Source organism: Saimiri boliviensis, chromosome 16, assembly GCF_048565385.1.
Source record: "Saimiri boliviensis isolate mSaiBol1 chromosome 16, mSaiBol1.pri, whole genome shotgun sequence".
In the NCBI taxonomy this organism is placed as follows: Eukaryota; Metazoa; Chordata; class Mammalia; order Primates; family Cebidae; genus Saimiri; species Saimiri boliviensis.
The window spans coordinates 3,804,633-3,822,923 of NC_133464.1; the positions used below are offsets into that span (position 1 = coordinate 3,804,633).

Consider the following 18,291-nt stretch of genomic DNA (forward strand, 5'->3'; position numbering starts at 1 on the left):
ACAGTTGAAAATCAAAGCCTTATTTCACAAGGAACAGCCATTCAAGCCAGTGGTTACCAAGAAGTTAACGAGCAGCCCCTTGCTGAAAGCAACAACGTGCAAGTCTCTTAACAACACACACTAGTAGGTCCCTAGTGAAATGATTAAAAATATCAATTTTTATTTGTAGAGTTAGAATCGAAAGCCCAGGGAAATAAAGTGAGTTGGCAGGTTGTCTCAACTGCCTCCCAAGCCCCGTACCCCAGTTCAGTGGTTCCCAGATTCTGGTTTCATGTGCGAAGCAGGGTCCTGGACTCCACCCCAGAATGTCTGACCGGAAGGTCTGAGATGGGGGCCTTACTTCTTACCAAGCCTTTCCAGGTGAGTTAGGTCTGCGTGTCTAGGGACGTGCACTTTGCGAAGCTCTGCTGGGCAATCAATCATCTTGGTCCCACCCAGAGATCAAAGGGTACAAGAGACTGAGGGTGAGCTTGCAGCATTGATGAGGTTTTGGGGAGGCATAGAGGTGTCTCATTTCCCTTACGGTACTTGGCCTCTGTAAGAAGCCATACTTCAAAGTATGGAAACTGAGGCTCTGGATTTAAGAGATTAGAGCAGAGCTATGTTTAGTACCTAGGTTTGGGTTTTTTAAATTAAACTAAATTTTTTTTTTTTTAGACAATCTTGCTCTGGAGTGCAGTGGTGCAATCTTGGCTCACTGCAACCTCTGCCTCCGGGTTCAAGCAATTCTTGTGCCTCAGCCTCCTGAGTAGCTGGAATTACAGGCAGGCACCACCAGGTCTGGCTAATTTTTTATATTTTTAGTAGACACAGGGTGTTACCGTATCTCTCCCAGGATGGTCTCGAACTCCTGAGCTCAGGCAATCAGCAGACCTCAGCCTCCCAAAGTGCTAGGATTACAGGTGTGCATCGCTCGCCCAGGCTAGTTGGGTCTTTTGAAGACCTAGGTGCCTGGTGGTCTTTCCACCAATTTTGGGATGAGTTCAGAAAAGAATTTCCAGGACTCCCACCAGCCTTAAGCACGATCAGACAGATACTATAAAAGTGACTCTAGAGACAGAGAGATGCGGGCATCGGTACAACCGAAGCACACGCAGCCCGATTTGGTACTTTCTAGGAACGTCTGCCTTTGAGTGCGTGTGTGTGCGCATGCATCTGTCGCTTCTGGTTCATAAATCCGAGCCTCGTCTTATATGCCTACAGGCCTGTGCATTAGAATTCACAGGGTCACTGGGCTAGTTCAACTATCTAGGTTCCGATCTTAAGTTAGGGCTGGGAGAAGGACGGAGACACAGACCAGAATTTGAAGAAAACTTTGGCCTGCAGGGCTCTGGTCAAAGTCTCCGAGTTCTCCTTTTACTTTCCAACCTGGGCCTTGAACCGGAGCCAACAGCAGCGGAAAAGCAAAGTTAGCAGCTCTTTCCCCAGTGCGAGTAGCTCCTTGTCACTCACTGCCTTTAAAATCCTGGTTTGTTTTGCCTTAGGGCAGAACGACGTAATCACGAACACGCTTCCCCTCTGTCCCTGGTGGTGCTCTGAAACAGTGCGCACTGAGGGAGGGGTTGTTTCCAGGAGGAATCCCCTTGGACCCTGGCCGCCGCAGGCTCCGTAGGCCACAGTAAGGAGAGGTGGGGCAGCGGGCATCCCCCAAGCTCCCTCCGCTTTCAGGGTCTGTCTAAACATTTGAGTCCTAAGCGGAATACCCCCACCAAACCTGTTCATTTTAGCCATGGTTACATAAAGCTCAGTAAAAGTGGCTCCCACTCTTTAAACAAAACGTTTAAAATGTGCAAAGCCTCGCAGTGCAGTCGCCAACGGCAGCCACGGTACCGCGGGGCTGTGCATGGCCGGCGTGGAGGGGCAGGCTCCGGCAACAGGGTCCCACGGGGGCGCCCGAAGCCGCTCTTCCAGGCCGGACCAGGACTCCGGAGAGAACGCGGTTTTCTGCCATTGTTCCATTGCAATGGTTCAGTTCAAACAATACTAAGGTTGTCTTGTTCGCCTCCTCGCCCCGCCCCTTTACCCAGAGCCTCCCATTTAAAAACACAAAAAACCCTCAGCCCTGGACAGAGCCTCCCCACCAGCTCCCGAGTTCCAGGAAAACTTTTTCTTGCCCTAAGCCTGGCGCCTCACTGCCAGGGACTGACACTCTTCCCTCGCCTCTGTGGCTGCATATTTGTTCAAAGCGAGTAAACGGTGCCTTAGGCTACATGTGAAGTTCTCAGCTTTAGGGCGGACGCCTGCAAAGAACAGGACTGACGCGGGGAACCCCTGGGAAGGAAAGGTGGAAGACATCGCGCGGGAAGAGCGAGTTTTCTCAGAACCTGGGTGGGCAGGCTGGCGGACGCCCGCACGCAGACACACACGCGCGGGAGCGCCCGGACGAGCTGCCTTCTGCCAGGCCACTCAAACGTCCCCAGCACTCTCCGGAGCGCAAGTCCGAGAGCGTGGGGCCGGGGCCAGGACTTACCGCCAAGACGCTCTGGGAGAGGAACCCCACGGTCACGGTCCCCAGCAGCAGCCACCTGAATGGGAAAGGGAGGAAGAGGGACATGAACGCGCGGGCCCGGTTTGTCAATCCCCAAGAGCTACATAGAAAGGTCCCTGCGCGCCGGACCCACGGGGACCAGGCAGAAAGTCGCTTACCGCGGTAGGGCAGGCCCGGCCGCCGCGAGCTGGTTTCTCCCCATGCTGGCGGTGTGAGTCGGCTCTGGGCCCGGGTCAGTCCCGCTTAGCCTAGAGGTGAGAGACAAAGCGAGTTCAGCGCAGGATGAGGGAGGCAGCCCATCCTCACCGCCGGTCTCGGTCCGCGAGACGCGGGGACAGCGCGGGGCGCCCCCGCATGCAGGGGTGACCGGAGGGTCGTCCCGCTACAACCCGGAAAGAAGGAGAACCTCCCGTTAGGCCCCCGTCTGTGCTGCTTGGCCGAGAAGCCCCGTCCCCGCTCTCCCACCCTCCCGGTTTCTACTCCCAGGCAGGAGCACTCAGCCCCAGACCGCACAGGGCGCTCTAAGCCCGAGCTCTTGGACCAGGGTCTGGGCGCCGCTCGGGGGTCGCTCTCACCTCGGGCTCGGCTTCAGGGGCTGCGGCCCGCGCGCATTGGCCCTTGCAGAGGCACCCGCCGGCGCACACCCGCAGCGCGGCCGCCCTCACTGGGCTCCCTGGGCGCCGGTTTCGGGGGCTCGGGCGGCCTTTCTGGAGCCTTGGCCTGGATCGGCGAGAGCGCGGGCGCAGGGTGTTGGGACGCCGGAGCCCCTGGGTGCGGAGCGCGGAGCCCTGGTGTCCCGGCGCGCAGCGGCCACACTCCCTGGCTGCGCGCTCCCGCCGCCTCTTACCCGCGCCGCAGGGTCCTCCCCTTTGAGGCGCCGCCCGCGCAGCGCCAGGGGGAGGGGGCAGCGGCAACAAATTGGGGAGCTCGGCCCGCCGCGCTCAGGTCTCCGCTTGGAGCCGCCGCACCCGGGACGGTGCGCAGCGCTGGAAGCCCGGCCTTCCGAGAGCGAGCTGCCCGCCGCGGCCCCCGCACGCCCGGCCTCCGTCCCCCGCCGTCCCCCGCCGCCTCGGGCGCGCCACCATGGGGCCCCGGCTCGGCGTCTGGCTTCTGTTGCTGCCCGCCGCCCTTCTGCTCCACGAGGAGCGCAGCCGGGCCGCTGCGAAGGTGAGTCCCCGACCGGCTCCGCTCCCCGCGTCCAGCCCTGAGCCCGGGCGCCCGGTGAGGCCCCTTTGTCCGCTCCGGGAGCCGCCCGCCTGCCCCTTAGGGGTCGTGCGTGGCGCGGCCAGGTGCATTCTCTGGGCCAGTGCTCGCTGGGGGTCCCTGTGGGCTACGATCGCGCATCGGTGGACCGAGCCTCCTTTGTTATGGTGTGGGTACTGGAGAGTTAGGGATCTCCTCCGGGGAAAGGAGGAGAAACAGCCCGCGCTGTGGCGGGGCGACGGTGCCCGGGAGCCGGCGGGATTTGAACCCGCGTCGCGGGGATGCTCGGCGGCTGGGCGCCTTCACCCGCCCCGGGTGCGCGAGGGAGTTGGGAGTTGGAGGGGCGGGAGCGCGCACGGGGAGCTTCTAGCCCAGAGCGTCTGGGAACAGCTTTGGGCGTATTTCTCCTTGTCTGGAGACCCTGGTGACCGAGGCTGAAAAGCTCTGGGCCCTTTGCCTGGAAACAGCTGTATCTGAGCTTTCCCACGACTGCTGCCTAAGGCGCGCTCCAAGGCAGAAATGGGGCTCTTCTGGACGCCCGGCTTGAAGAAGCCACCATCCTCAACTCGTTGCCTTCTATTAATATATTTTTCTTAAAAATTACAGCCACATTCATATTTGAGCATGAAACCAAAGTGAAACTCCATGTCATTGTTCCATGCACAAATTGTTTTTCTAGTTTTCATTTCCTCTGGTTATGTGCTTGCCCAGAAAGGATCTGGGAGATCGGTTTGCAGGAGTCGAGGCTTCCAGCCCTGGACAAGCCTGGACTGACTGTTGTTTCCTTTTTTCCTTCCCCTCCGAGAGAGTAAAGGCTTCAGCTGTTGCTCAGTGTCACAGCCATGCAGTCCCAAGGCCGGAAGGTGTGGCTTCTGAACGCTTTTTGCAGTTTTCCCCTCAGATGCTTAAGGATGATTTTTGTTACTTACCAGATTTTCCACACTCATTCTTTTACTGTTTCTTAATGTTGTTTTCCTCTTAAATTTTTATTATTTTTTTTACTTCTCTCTTGGAAGAATGATATTCACTAAATCCACTTAACTTTATAGAAATTGTTAACTGTTACATGCCAGAGTAAACTGGTGTTATACACACGTCTTGTTATTGAGCGTTTATCTCCCGGGAGGCAGCTTCTCCATTGAGTATTGAAAGGACTAATGATTACATCAGCAATTAACTTCGGATTGCTCCTCCCTGCCTAGTCTCCCCAAACTTCACAGCCTGTTCTTTAAACACTCTTTGGTAGTCATGACAAAATACTTTCCAAAGAGCAGGCTTGAGAGCACTTGGTCTAGAAATATTGACCAAAAGATTGAATGCTTCCAAGGTGAGATGGTGAAGCCTGATGATGGCAAGGTAGATCAGAGAAGGTTCTTCGCTGGGAAATAGGAGCTGTTTGGGTTTCGATTTTCCGATGGATAATGTTAGCAAAGCAAAGCTAACTGTAAGAGCTGACTTTCCAAACATCCAGGACTGTAGAAAGAAAGAACCACTCACAGTTACAAAAACTCCTGTTCTCACCTGGGAAATCAAATGCATTAATGTTGAGTTGGAGATGATTTTACTTCCCTTTAATCATTTCCTAAAGCTGAGTTACATTCCTGGCCATGGGCTTTGCTATGTCTCTCCAGGTGCCATGGACTGTTTTTAAGAGATGCAGCGTGTGGGCACTTCTGATCTCAGCTGACCTAACAGATACTATCGTTACTCTGCGTTTTCTTTGGTTTAATTAGAGAAAAGTGCTTAATATGAAGATGACGTATGGGAATACAAGGAAATCACTTAAAACTTATATCTGCCTAATTTAAAAATTTGTCTCACTTTTCATGCCATCAAAAACATTTTTACTTACCTCCTTCCAAAATCAGCTGTTGGATATACCAAAATACTGAAATAGCTTCAATACTGACCCAAGCAAAACATAATTTAAAAATACATTTTGAATGATAAGATGCTGGGGATTTTATGAGATCCTGATTCAGAAGCCAGTGGAAATGACTGTCGGTTTACCGCTCCTTTGGACCGCCTGAATCACACTTCACCTGCATTTGTACACCGAGACATCACCTACTGTGTGCCAGGCATGAATTGCACTTATTTTTTTTTTCCACATGAAAGGCTGTTTAATTTTGTATTTGCTGTATCTGCTATGGTCATATTATTTACGTACTCATGGGTGGATTTTCTAAACCACTGATTTTATCCCATGCTGAACCTACCACTCTATTCCCTGCTCCTCCCCTCCTCCGCTTTTCTTTAGCAAGAAAGGAGGAATAGCTTGCAGGCTCCAGACAAACACGTGCCAGTGGTGTTCTGACGGGGAGCACCCTCTGCTCTTAGTCACGCAGTTGCAGTGGGTGGAATGAGCCCTTCCTTCAGCAGCCTGCACACCCTCCTCTAGCTGGTTCCATGTCATGCTCCTTAACAAATTATTTCTCCGGATTAGAAATGTGAACTTTCCCCTCAGTGTGGTGATGGTTGTCCAGCAATATTGTCATCTCCTGACCATTAGTCACCACCTCTGGGACTGAATGACTTAGTTCAAACTAAGTGAGATTTCATTCCCGTATATGTATGGACCATGTTCTACTGGAAACGTGGTTTAGATGAGAAGGCTGATTCTGAATGAGTCCCAAAAAGAGCAGCATCACCCAGGATCTCAGGAGTAATATTGGTGAAGCTATTACTTACATCAGCAAGCTCTTTATATTAATAGATGGAATTGGACTAGGGTGAAGGGATGCAACTTTAAGACCAACCAGAAGACACAGTGTTCATGTACTCAGAACTGTCAATGCTATACATTATTAATAGTCATGTATATGCAGAATTAGTGTGCTTTAGGCACCAGAGAACCCTACATTTTATGTCTGCTTTTAAGCCGATGATTTGGGGGTGCTCATCGAACTCCATGCCTCAGTTTCCCTGGCAGATCTGCTCCTTCCTCGGATCTGTTCCTGTCTTCCTGTATATTCCACATATGCACCTGGAACACCTCCTTCATGCCATGACCCTGCCAGGTGCTGGCTGTGCGACACCCTGTGTCACCCCACCCTGTGTCCCCAGGAACATCTAGTGAGAAATACTGGAAAAGAAACAGACAAATCCAACTCAGGCTGGTAAATGCGACAGTCAAGGGAAATGAAAGGCTGTAGGAACACTGAATCCAGCTTTGGGGAACTCAGAAGAAACTTCTGGGAGGGTCTTCTGCCTCTGAAATATGAGGGAGAAATAGGAGCTAGACACCAGCATATCATTTCCACGTGTGCTCTGATGGTGTACCGCACACAGAAGGCATGGCCATTCTGCCTGTCTGCTCTCAAGTCTAAGGATCTTTGCACTGAAAGATGACCTTAAGCTTGCTCCTTTGAGACACCAAGATGTCGTTGTTTCTATGACTAACATTCTTGGTGACTGAACTTTGCTCTCAGATGAGTGGAAAGAATTGTAAGGGCAGGGTTTAGGGGACCAGTGATAAAAAAAAGAGCTCCCAGCTCCAGCTGAGGCCCCACCGTGTGGTAACGTCCCTTTTCTTGGAGGTGGCAGGTAGGCAGGCTGGGATGTTTGGAAAGTTGCAGCATGGATGACTGATTCTAGTCAGGAGTGTCTTTAGGAACTGACCCAGAAAACCTACCTTCACGTGGGCCAGGCCATGAGGGAATTCACAAAACCCTACATTATTCATTAACAAGACTGTTGGCAAATTTCTGAGAACTGGCAAGGATGGTCATAATAAGTTCAGTTATTTAGTTAAGAGCTGGTAAAGATTTTGCAGACAAATGGAACCCCCCAGTGACACTCCAAGACAAACCTTGGTAGACAGTAGAAGAACATCAAGAAGTGAATAAATGATCACAGTGGTTTCGATGAATTCCCTGATATTTGTTATAATTGTTCCCCAAATTGAAGAAGGATTAACCTCATTAAAATGTCTCACAAGCAGGTTTGGTATTTTGAGTTCTTGGGCTAGAGTCAGCTCAAGTAACAATAGAATGCTTAAAATAATGTTCGGGCATTGTTCTTCCTGCTCTTATTAAACAACCACGAAAAAATGTCAACTATAGAACAATACAAAAGACATATTCCTACCATTCTTATGCATACAATGAAAAGGGATATAACCCGGAACATGTTTTAATGGTGAATTTCTTCTGAGGCTTTTGACGCTGTAGGAATGACTTTGGGGTGAAGACTTTGATAGTCTGGTACACACTGAGCCAGTTCCAGCCTGCATTTCCCTCCATTGTTCTGGCCCGAACTCTGGGACCCGGGTCCGTCCTGGTCCTCTCTCCGTGTTTCTGCTCCTGTCTTCTTCCTCTTCTCACGACCCTCAGAGTGGGTGAGCACAGGGGCAGCGCCATGTGCTTCTCTTTGTTTTTTGAACTCTCTAACTTCAGCCCAGGGTCTGCTCCACGGTGCACCACTACTCGCTGAAGGGGGCTCCAGACCTCCTCCTCGAACTCCAGTTCAACGTCGTCACATTTCCGTGCGACACCTCCCCTCGGCTGTCTCGCTTTGATCTCAAACTCAGCACATATGTTCAGAACTGAACTCGTCTTTCACCCAGACTGACTACCCTTCCCAGCTCTGCCATTTTGGTCTGGCTGCCCCCTGGTGTTTCTGGATACGGAGCCCAGAGACCACAAGGCCTCAGCCTTCCCTCTTCTTTACCCTTGTGTCTGCTCAGCCACAAAGTCTCCCACTTTTTCTTTCTGGAATCTTCCCAGAGGCACCCTCAGCTTTCCCTTCCCATGGCTGGGACTCCTTTCCAGCTCTCCTCGCCTTGTGCCAGGACTGCCACTGAACCCTCATGGCTCTGCCCCTCCTCCCGGCTCTCCTGCTCTCCAGCCCATTCCTCAGGCTGTCAAAGGCTCATTGCCTTCAGCTCCCTCCGTTATGGCCACAGACTTGCTGTGTTCAGGATCTTCTGCTGACCACCACCTGTCTCACCGGGGCTCCCCTCTTTTTGGCTTGGCTGTGCATACCCTTTGTGGTATGGATCTGTAAAATGAGACCATTCCTTGCTGCTCCTTGACATACGGCTTTGGTGACTGTAAGGAAGGACTAATCTCTGCGTTCCACGGAAGCTGTTTCATCTTCTTCTGCCCCCAGCCTGCAGAGTCCTCTTGTCTTCCCTTGGCTTGCATTAATTCCATGGAAGCTCCTAAAGCAGTTCTCAGCTCGCCCCTTTTCCGTGCAATCCCCTCTCAAGTCAGAGTGGCAGTGTGAGATATTGTTGACTCTCTGGATTTTAAAAAAATCCATCCTAAATTGCAGTTCTGGTTCTGCCATTCGGTAGCAGTGTAATCTCGTTGAGCCTGGAGTCTCTGATGCGTACAGCGAGGATGGTCGCGGTGTCTAGGGAGAGCGTGTGCACAGGACGTAAGCGCTGGAGATGTGCTGGTCCTGGTTGCCTGGTTGCTGCCACAGGACTTGGAGTTACATTGTCGTTTGTGTCTTGGTTCCAGGACTCTTGCCAGTTACGAGACACGTGAGGACATATCTTCTTTTTAAAGCACCCCACCATGTCTGGGAGAGTGCCCGACACAGAGGTGGACATCGTGAATTAATGACTTGTAATTGGTTCTAATTTCCTGGCTGCCATTCTCTTGGGACGCCTCCCTCAACTCCCGGAGTGTCCTGGCTTGCATCGCCCACCCCTGGGGTATTATTAGTGAACGCAAAGACAAATCCATCCAAAAGAAGGTGTTTCCCCTTAACTTGGAATTTGGAGTAGATATTTCCACCACAGACTAAACATGACTTGGAAATATATACACTGCAGAACATTTTATGTAAATAGTTTATTCCGTGGTTTAGTAATAGTCTCTGTGGAAGCTTTGCTAGATTTGGGTTTTAATCTGCATACTATGAAAACATTTTATTTTATCTGAGTTTTAAAGCTCACTTGATTTTTAAGGTACAAGACAAATGCCAAGTGTCCAAATCAGATGCCAAAGTAGTCTTTTCCACGCCGCCTGGGTTTTTGTGTGTCCGTTGTTGTGCCCCTGCCCTGATCAAGGAGAGCCTCCAACCTCCTCATCTTCTGTTGCTCTGGGAACAAGCCCATTGTTCAGGTGTAAATTAGCATTGGTGAGTAATGCCTAGACAAAGGTATCTTAGTGTTCCCTGGCCACTTGTTTCAGCAGTGACCGCAGCCAGAGATACTGGCCGTGAGCTGGAAGCATCCAGTTTGATGTCAGTTGCTCTCTTTTCCTTTCACCAAATACACCAACAATTGGGGAAACCATTTGTATATTCACTCAGAGAGAGTGCAGCTAAGTTAAATAAACATTGCCCAATTCAGCAGAGTATCTGGAGGCACAGTATTCCTGTACTGGAGACAATTAAAATGGTTTAAAGATTTTATTAAGTTTCTGCTTTAGAAAATAAGGATATTCCTTTGTGAAGAAAAAAAAGCCAGCTGTAATTCAATGTTTTGAAAGTTATGTCCACAAACTTCTCAGCAGCTACACTCATCCCTAGAGATGATACATATTCAGAGAATGTCAGTTAATACTGTGTGTCTTCAACGCAGATAAACCCCACCTAACACTCGCATTCAGCACATGGGGCATTTCGGAAGGTACGGGTCAGTATTTGTTTTCTGTTTCAGCGTCTTACAGGTAAACCCAATAATAACCATTTTGGTATTTTCCCTTCATATTTATTAAATAAATAATATTAATATCTAATCTAATTGGTGAAAGATTTGGCTGTTACATTGCTGATAATTCTTTATGTTCATATATATATTATTCTTGTAATACAAGACAATCAAGATTCATTTTAAAATCCACAGTTCTCCCTGTATGCAAGAAATGCCTGATTTCTGAGCACAGGAGCATTTATTTTCATGTCATCCAAGAACACCAGCTCTGAAATGCCATTTTAAAATATAAGCAACTTTTTAATCGTTAGCTTTAATTTTTGAGTTGCATTTTAGAATTTTTTAAAGAATGCAGTGCCATTTTAGTGTTACAGAACTACTACTGTTTGTGACTTATTTGCCACCACCTGACTAAGGACCCTAAGATTAGTCTGGCGAAAGAAAAGTCTGTTTCTCGAAGAAGCTGGCATTCACAGGTCAGACATGCACACAACGTTTTGGAAAGACGGTGGCAATGTTTGAACTGCATGTAGAGAGGAGACAGTCCAGGGGCGCAAGGGTTGTGCTCCAGGCACAGGCCCTGCAGGGAAGCTGTGGGCCCTGGTCTTCCTCATCTGGAGGATGGGGATGAGGGCAGCGCTTTCCTCAGTGCAAACGTGAGGATTAAGTCAGATCATGTCTGTGAAGCATTTATACCGAGCTTGCTTTGTGCCGGGCACTGCTACTCTGTTACTAAAGACAAATTCAGAAGTATAAACAGCAAAGCGATGACATCAAGACCCCCTGGGACTGGAAGGGCCCACGTAAGGGTCTCCTCCACTAGCCGTTGTGCAACATGAGCTCACATCGACGTCTGCTCGGGGACTCCGGGAAACAGCTCCAGAGCTTCTGTTTCTGGAGGTGTGGGGTGTGCCCGAGAATCTGCATTTCTAGCAGGTGGGGCTGCGGCTGCTGCTAGGCCGCGCTACGTGCACTCGCTTTGAAGCCGAAGCCCTGCTTGTAACATGGCCCTCCCCGTTCTTTGCCTTTTTTTTTTTTTTTTTTTTTTTTTTCTCATTGGATTCTGCTCCTGCCGCAATCCCGGCTCCAGCTGTGTGGTGCAGTTTGGAAGGTCAGATGGGCGGGGGAAGAAGGTTCCAGAAACACGCATGTGGTATGTCAGGAAGTGGAGGCTCCTGAGTGAATCTGGAGAGGGCCGGGCTGAGGGGAAGTGAGCGCAGCGGTGCCTGGAGCAGAGCCTGCCCTCCTGGCCCTGCGTTTCTCCGAACCCACCTGATTTCAGGCTGAGTTCTGCCATCCTCGGTGGAGAGCCTGCGAGTGCGCACACCTGCGCGGGACGCGCCCGGCGCCCTGGCTCAGAGACCCACCCAGGCAGCGCCAGTGGGCGCTGGGACTCGGCAGACCCTGAGCATGGGGACCCACGTCGCCCCTCTGCCCTCCTCCCTCCTCCCACTCCGTTTCCTGGTGAGGAATTTCTGTTTTCTATCTTTTGACCACCAAATCCGGTTCCTGGAGATTAAAGACCATTCACGGTTAGTGGTTTAAAATAACTCCTAAATTTTGGTCCGGAAATGGCCTATAAAATCAAGATAAACTTGCCAAAGCAGGAAAATGGGACAGCGATGGGGGGAAAACACCATCCACAGGATGGTTAATTCAGCCTCAACATCCGATTTATTTTGGATAAATACACCAACCTGGTCCAGAATCAATAATAGTCCCTGGAAAAGGGGATGACACAGTTTTTATTACGTAGGATATGTAGTGGGCCATCTTCTTGATTTATTTCTCATTCATTGCTTATCTTTAACAAACATGTTTTTCATGTAAACATTACTCTACTGCCAGATGCTTTTTATCAATTGCTAAAGCTGGTCTAGTCTGACTAAATAGCCTTTGGGCGCCTCCATAATAATTAGATTTTGCTTTCCCAAATACTTGAAAATAATGAGATTGTATTTCTTCTGGAATTCAAGCTTTTAAAACTTTTTTAAAAAAATTCTATAATTAATACTTCTTTATTATTTCATGTTGACCATAGGTATTTTCTCTTTTATGGAATTATCATCCATCAGTACATCATGACACATGGATTTTTTTTTCTCTTGACTAGATTATTCATTTAAAACATACATAACTTTGGGTATTGTCTTAGGTGAGAAGCCAAAATTGCAACCAAAGGCCCATTTCTTTTTTTTTTATGCCAGTGAAAATAAAACAACGATAAGAATTCACATGAACACAGAGTAGAAGGTAATAGTTTGATAGCTCAGTGTCTTGCTTCTGGCATTTAAAATTTGTTCCATAAATATGTGTTCAGCACTTACTCTGGATTAGAAAATATGAACGTGGTTAGAATTGTTCTTATCCTTTGCGTTCGGACATACGCCCTATGTAAAGTGAGAATAATTTTGGTAATGGTATGATAGATGTGATGTTGAAAACTCAGTGCTTGCACTGTTCTCGTTTGGCTCCCAAAGCTTTTCATTTAGGTTGCGAGACTCTGCAAAGGGCATCATACGGTTTCAGACTCTGGAGTCAGATGAGATGGATTTGAATTCTTGATGACTGTTTTAATGATTGGATTTTAATAATAAAATTAATAAAAGATACATTTATTTGCCCAAACAGCAACCGGCTGTTTGACCTTGGGCAACCTTCTTAACTGCTCTGTGCCTCGGTTTCCCCATCTATCCATGAGGGATACTAATGTATTCCCTTATTGTGTTGTGAAGGTCGCAAGTGATACTGGTAAATAAGTGACTGCCATATCGTAAGATTTCTTACTGTAAAGTACATCCTTGGCCTTCCTCTTGCTTCCTGGCATACAACTCCTGAAATCTTGGAATCTCCGAAGTGATAAGTGTATTTGTCTGTTAATGAGTTGACTGGTGGCTGGTCTCTGGGAAGGATCAAGGCAGGCTGGAGGATGGATTCAGCCCCACTTTCAACCTCTGTAGGGAGGGGAGGAGTAGGAGGTTGAGTTAATCACCAACAGCCAATAATTTAATCAACCCTGTAAGGAGGCTCCCGTAACAGCGGAGAAAGACTGGGGAGCTTCCGGATGGCTGAAGATGTGGAGCTGTTCCTGGAGGGTGGTGTGCCTTAGCAGCGCTGGAAGCTCCGCCCCTTCCCCCGACACCTTGCTCTGTGCCTCTCTTCCTTGGTCTGGCTATTCATCTGTATCCTTTATAATATAGTAGCCTTTATAATAAATCAGTGAACACAAAGGTTTCCCTGAGTTCTGTGAGCCTTCCTAGCAGGTTAATCAAACTCCAGAAGAATAGGTGAAAATCTGTTCCTGGCAATTGGGTCTGAAGCAGGGCAATCTTGTGAGACAGAGCCTTCACCTGTGGGCGCTGATGCTGTCTTCAGGTAGATGGAATCAGAATTGAGTGGAATTAAAGGAAACCCAGCTGGTGTCCCCTAAAGAACTGATTGCTCGCTTGGTATGTGGGGAACCCTTCCACACAGCTGGTGTCAGAAGCCTGCTGTGAGAGCAGAGGAAAAAGCGTTGCGCCATCTTCAGTGAGTGTTCAAGAAATGTTAGCTTTGACTGTTGATTTCATGGGTAGACTATTGATACTCATATGTACTTAAAACTATGAAGACTGAAAAACAGCTTTCTTTTACTACTCCTTGATTTCTTAAAATGAGATCAACTTCTTGGGTAATTTACAGAATATGGGATTATAATGACATTAAGACAATTAAATACGTCTTGAATGCATAATTTTTGAGGGCACAATTTCATCCCTAACATACTCCAAGATGGAGCCCTGAGCTCTGAGGCGTAACGACTGTGAGACCAACAAAAGCGAATTGCAGCGAGGCAGGTGATGCAGCAAGGCAGGTTGCCGTGGGTTCGCGTGGGTGGTGGCAGTGCCTCTGCAGCTCCACTTCCTGTGAGATCCATCATAGTCCCTCAGCGAGGAGTCTGTCACAGATTTCTTCCTGTGAGCGATTTATGTGGGAAGGTCCTAGTTTAATAGGACATAGTGCAAAGTGGGAATCACTTTCAGAAGCTTTCTCCGGCCTCTTAATCAAGTGGGAAAGGCGCAGCGCTGCAGTTAGCCAGTGCTGTACATCTGAGTTGTGGCTTGAGCACAGTGGAGACAGCTGCCCACAGTGGGTCACTCCCTGCTGGAAAGCTCACCTGCCTCCCGGAGAGTTGGAGCTGACTTTGGAGGCACTGCGTCTCTGGCTGCCTCAGCCTGACATTTGCCATGGTAGAAAATGTCTCTGAGGCTCCAGAGGTGGGGCTTCCAGCCATGGAAATATTTGCTGCCTAGATCCATTTTAGAATTCGACATAGATTGAGGTCAGAAAGCCGTATAGTGCGAGGCTGGGTGCGGTGGCTCATGCCTATAATCCTAGCGCTTTGGGAGGATGAGGCAGGTGGATCACCTGAGGTCAGGAGTTCGAGACCAGCCTGGTCAACATGGTGAAACCCCATCTCTACTAAAAATACAAAAATTAGCTGGGCATGATGGCAGGTGCCTGTAATCCCAGCTACTTGGGAGGCTGAGGCAGGAGAGTCGCTTAAACCCAGGAGTCAGAGGTTGCAGTGAGTTGAGATCGCGCTACTGCACTCTAGCCTGGGCAACAAGAGTGACACTTTGTCTCAGGAAAAAAAAAAAAAAAAAAAAAAAAAAGGAGTGAACTACAAGAATATTTTGTTGTTGGCTGTTCTTTAAAATGAGACATTCAAGCTTTAATTGAATTCAAATTCAAAAAGGAGTTCTTTAAGATTTGGGCTTAAAAATCAGCTCATTTCTTTCTTCTGTCTCTGTACAAACTCTGTCTCAAAAAAGAAAAAAAAGAAATTAAGAAAACTGTATAGTTCGAGAGCCCAAGAGAAGAATCTGAACATGTTGTCAGATTGAGGATGTTTTTTCATTAAAGAGTCTAATAATGGGATCTTCACATACAACTTTATAGAATCTTCTTCAGAGCTCTGTACATGTAAAATCAGGGAAATTAGTCTGATTTGTACATTTTTACATTAAAATTATTTCTAGGACATTATGGCTTTTGTAGATTAAGTGTGTTCAATGAACAGAACTGTAATCAAACCTCACAAAATATGGTACACTACATAAGTATACCATGCGTGCACTTCCTATATGATGAATGATATTCATTCATTCATGTAAGAAATATTTATTGTACACCCACTATGTGCCAGGCACTATTCTAGACTTGGAGACAAATAGAAAAGAATTGCTGCCCTCAGCATTTATTTATGGGATGAATACAGAGAAGCAAACAATTTCTGCCTTTTATCATGCGGAACTAGAAATTATTTAAAAGATGTGCCTCTTTGCTATTTTGGGGATGGCTCAGCTTCCGAAATTCAGCTTTGTTAAAATAGTTGTAAATGTAGGGAAGAGACTGGAGTCTTTTATAGGAAACTATGTCTGCTTTACGTCTCTAAAGTGCATTTGTGAGACTCACAGACATTGAGTTGTTCCAATGTTTGGAAATGTTGAAATATCCCTCAAGTAGTAAATGGGTTTGCAGGGTTCTTCCCTCTACTTTCCCATGGCAAAGTAGCCATGGGAAATACCACTTGGCTTTAGGGTGGATGGAACCATCAGATGTGGCAATACCAGATGTAGGAAGGGGAGGGAGGCTGTGGACAGCAAATGTGTTTCTCCAGCATGAAGACTTCCTGCGCTTTGATGAGGGTGCTGTGTGTCACAACGATGATGACGCAAGGACATTGTCCTTTGCCTTAAAATGGTGTTGCTCCTTGGCCATGTCAGCAGGACCCTGTGTGAAGAGGCTGGAGGCAGGCAGAGAGAAGAGATGCTTTTGTAATCATCAGGGACAACCCTAGCCCTCCTGTTCCACAGGACACAAGTGGCTGTGCCCTCCTCACTGTGCAGTGGAAACCCTCAGGGACAGACTGTCACAATGCATGGCAGCACCGAGACATCAGCGGCTGGTGTCCCCCAGTTCAGCACTTAACTCAAACCTAGAGGAGTCCTGGTCACATCCCTGCTCAACAAAGCACTTGAGCCCTTTTCTGAGAGTCAAAATTAAGATCTTATTCCAAGGACCAAGGCTCACCAGGTTTCCTGGGCAAAAGGAACCTAATTTGTGAGTTAGGGATAAACGAATCTGAAACGTGAAAACTGCTGCTGTGAGAGCACACAGAGAATTAAATAAGGAAACACAGGTCAAAGTTCCTGGCAAAATATGCTGGCGAATTGTCCTGGACAATTGGCAGTGCGTGTCCCACATTATCCTGCAACAGTGACAGGCTGTTAATAAGGGAAAGGGTATAATGTGAAAAGCTCTGATGAAGCATGCTAGGTTACAGAGCCTTTTTGGTGGAAAGTAATTCTAGCAACGGCCCTTAATTTGATTCCTTAATTGGCAATTGTCTTCTTCAAGTGTCAGGGTGAGGAAGATCAGCTGGTATTTCCAACATGTTTAAACAGCATGTTCGAAAGTGCAGCCCTGAGTTAGGGTTGCTGTATCTGAGCCTGTGTGCCATCCCTGAGCAGAATCAATTGTCATCTTAAGTCACATGATTGGCAGTAACTCCTAGAAGATAATGTTGAACCTTTAATACGACTTTTTCTAGTTCTATATGGTGTGCACCTGTGCCATTTGAGAAGCCGTAGCATTAACTTGAAAGCTGTAGTTGACAAAGCGAAGCAATTAGGTTGGGTTTCTTATTATCTACAGCCTTCTAGGTAGGTGCAGCAGCCACTACCTCTACAGGATTTTCCTAGCTCTTCCCTGGGTCAGAGCGACGGCACAGGTTCGAGCCCCGGCTTTGGCAGCCTGTAGATGTCCAGAAACATTTCTCAAAGTGCCACAGCCCTACATACCTCTGGTCGTATTTGCCTAAGCTGTGGGACTTTCCTAATTTGCATGGGAGGGCTAAGCCTCCAGCCCCCCATGGTGTCACTGGGGAGTGGACTAAGCATTCCTGCAAGGCGACCTTGAATGGAATCCAACATTTATCCCTAGTTGAAGGACAGCGACTGCACTGTTAGCGGGTGCTCTGGGTAAGTTGTGTAGATGGGAATTGAGATCTAAAAAAAATAGCATCCTATTTATTTTCCCACAATTCTAGAATCTACTTATGCATTTGAGGTGTGATATCTTTGGCTGTTAACTGACATAGATTACCTGGCTGTTGCGTTTGCATGCTGGTGAAAACCCAGGACATGTCTTGTTTCTCCTGACCCTTTACATAGAGATAATCGACTTGATGACCCATCGATCCTACCAGCCTACCTGTGAGTTAGGTATCATCATCCTGTGAGTTCCTGTTTGCCCCCACGTGTTGAGGGAGGGCCCTGGTGAGAGGTGATTGGATTTATGGGGCCAGTTTCCCCCGAGCTGTTCTCATGACAGTGAGTGAGTTCTCATGAGATCTGATGGTTTTAAAAGTTGCATTTCCTCCTCTGCTCCCTCTGTCTCCCGCTACCAGGTGAGACATGCCCTGCCTTCCCTTTGCCTTCCACCATGAGTCCACGTTTCCTGTGGTCTCCCAGCTATGTCGAACAGTGAGTTAAATAAATCTCCTTTCTTTATAAATTACCCGGTCTCAGGCAGTATCTTTATAGCAGTGTGAGAACGGGCTAATAAAAAGACCCAGCCCCAGATTAGAAATATGTGAAAGATTGAGAGTCAAGAAACTATAGTCCAGTCTAGACCACAGTGTGGCCTCTTTCTGGGGGGTCTGTGACCCTTTTGGAAAAAAAAATGGACATTTTTACGAATCTGTGCACAAGCGTGTTTTAAAGAAGACAATGTCTGGAACTTTTATCACTTTCTCAGAAATGTATGCCACAGACTGCTGGCCTGGAGGGACTTGGTAGCAGATTTTTATAGTAAGAACTGTTGAAAAAGATTTCCCAAGGAAGAAGACCCTGCATTTGGCAGTAGATAAGAATAGCTAAGTTTGACAATGCTTCCAAAGCCTTGGCTCTCGACGTCAGGCAGGATGCAGGCACTTCTGAGGGTG

General features: G+C 48.1%; 2 protein-coding genes across 2 annotated transcripts in view; one reads left to right on the forward strand and one right to left on the reverse strand.

Moving 5' to 3' along the window:
• Positions 1-3,338, reverse strand: part of COL4A2 (collagen type IV alpha 2 chain) — a 200,266-nt gene extending 196,928 nt beyond the window's left edge. Inside the window, exons 1-3 of the mRNA XM_003928248.4 lie at positions 3,064-3,338; positions 2,647-2,736; positions 2,471-2,525 (exon numbers count right to left, since the gene is read on the reverse strand). Of these exons, the coding sequence (XP_003928297.2) occupies positions 2,471-2,525; positions 2,647-2,690 (99 nt within the window). The 5' untranslated portion in view covers positions 2,691-2,736; positions 3,064-3,338. The remainder of the gene's footprint in view (positions 1-2,470; positions 2,526-2,646; positions 2,737-3,063) is intronic.
• Positions 3,339-3,413: 75 nt separating this feature from the next.
• Positions 3,414-18,291, forward strand: part of COL4A1 (collagen type IV alpha 1 chain) — a 151,016-nt gene continuing 136,138 nt past the window's right edge. Inside the window, exon 1 of the mRNA XM_039473372.2 lies at positions 3,414-3,655. Within this exon, the coding sequence (XP_039329306.1) occupies positions 3,572-3,655 (84 nt within the window). The 5' untranslated portion in view covers positions 3,414-3,571. The remainder of the gene's footprint in view (positions 3,656-18,291) is intronic.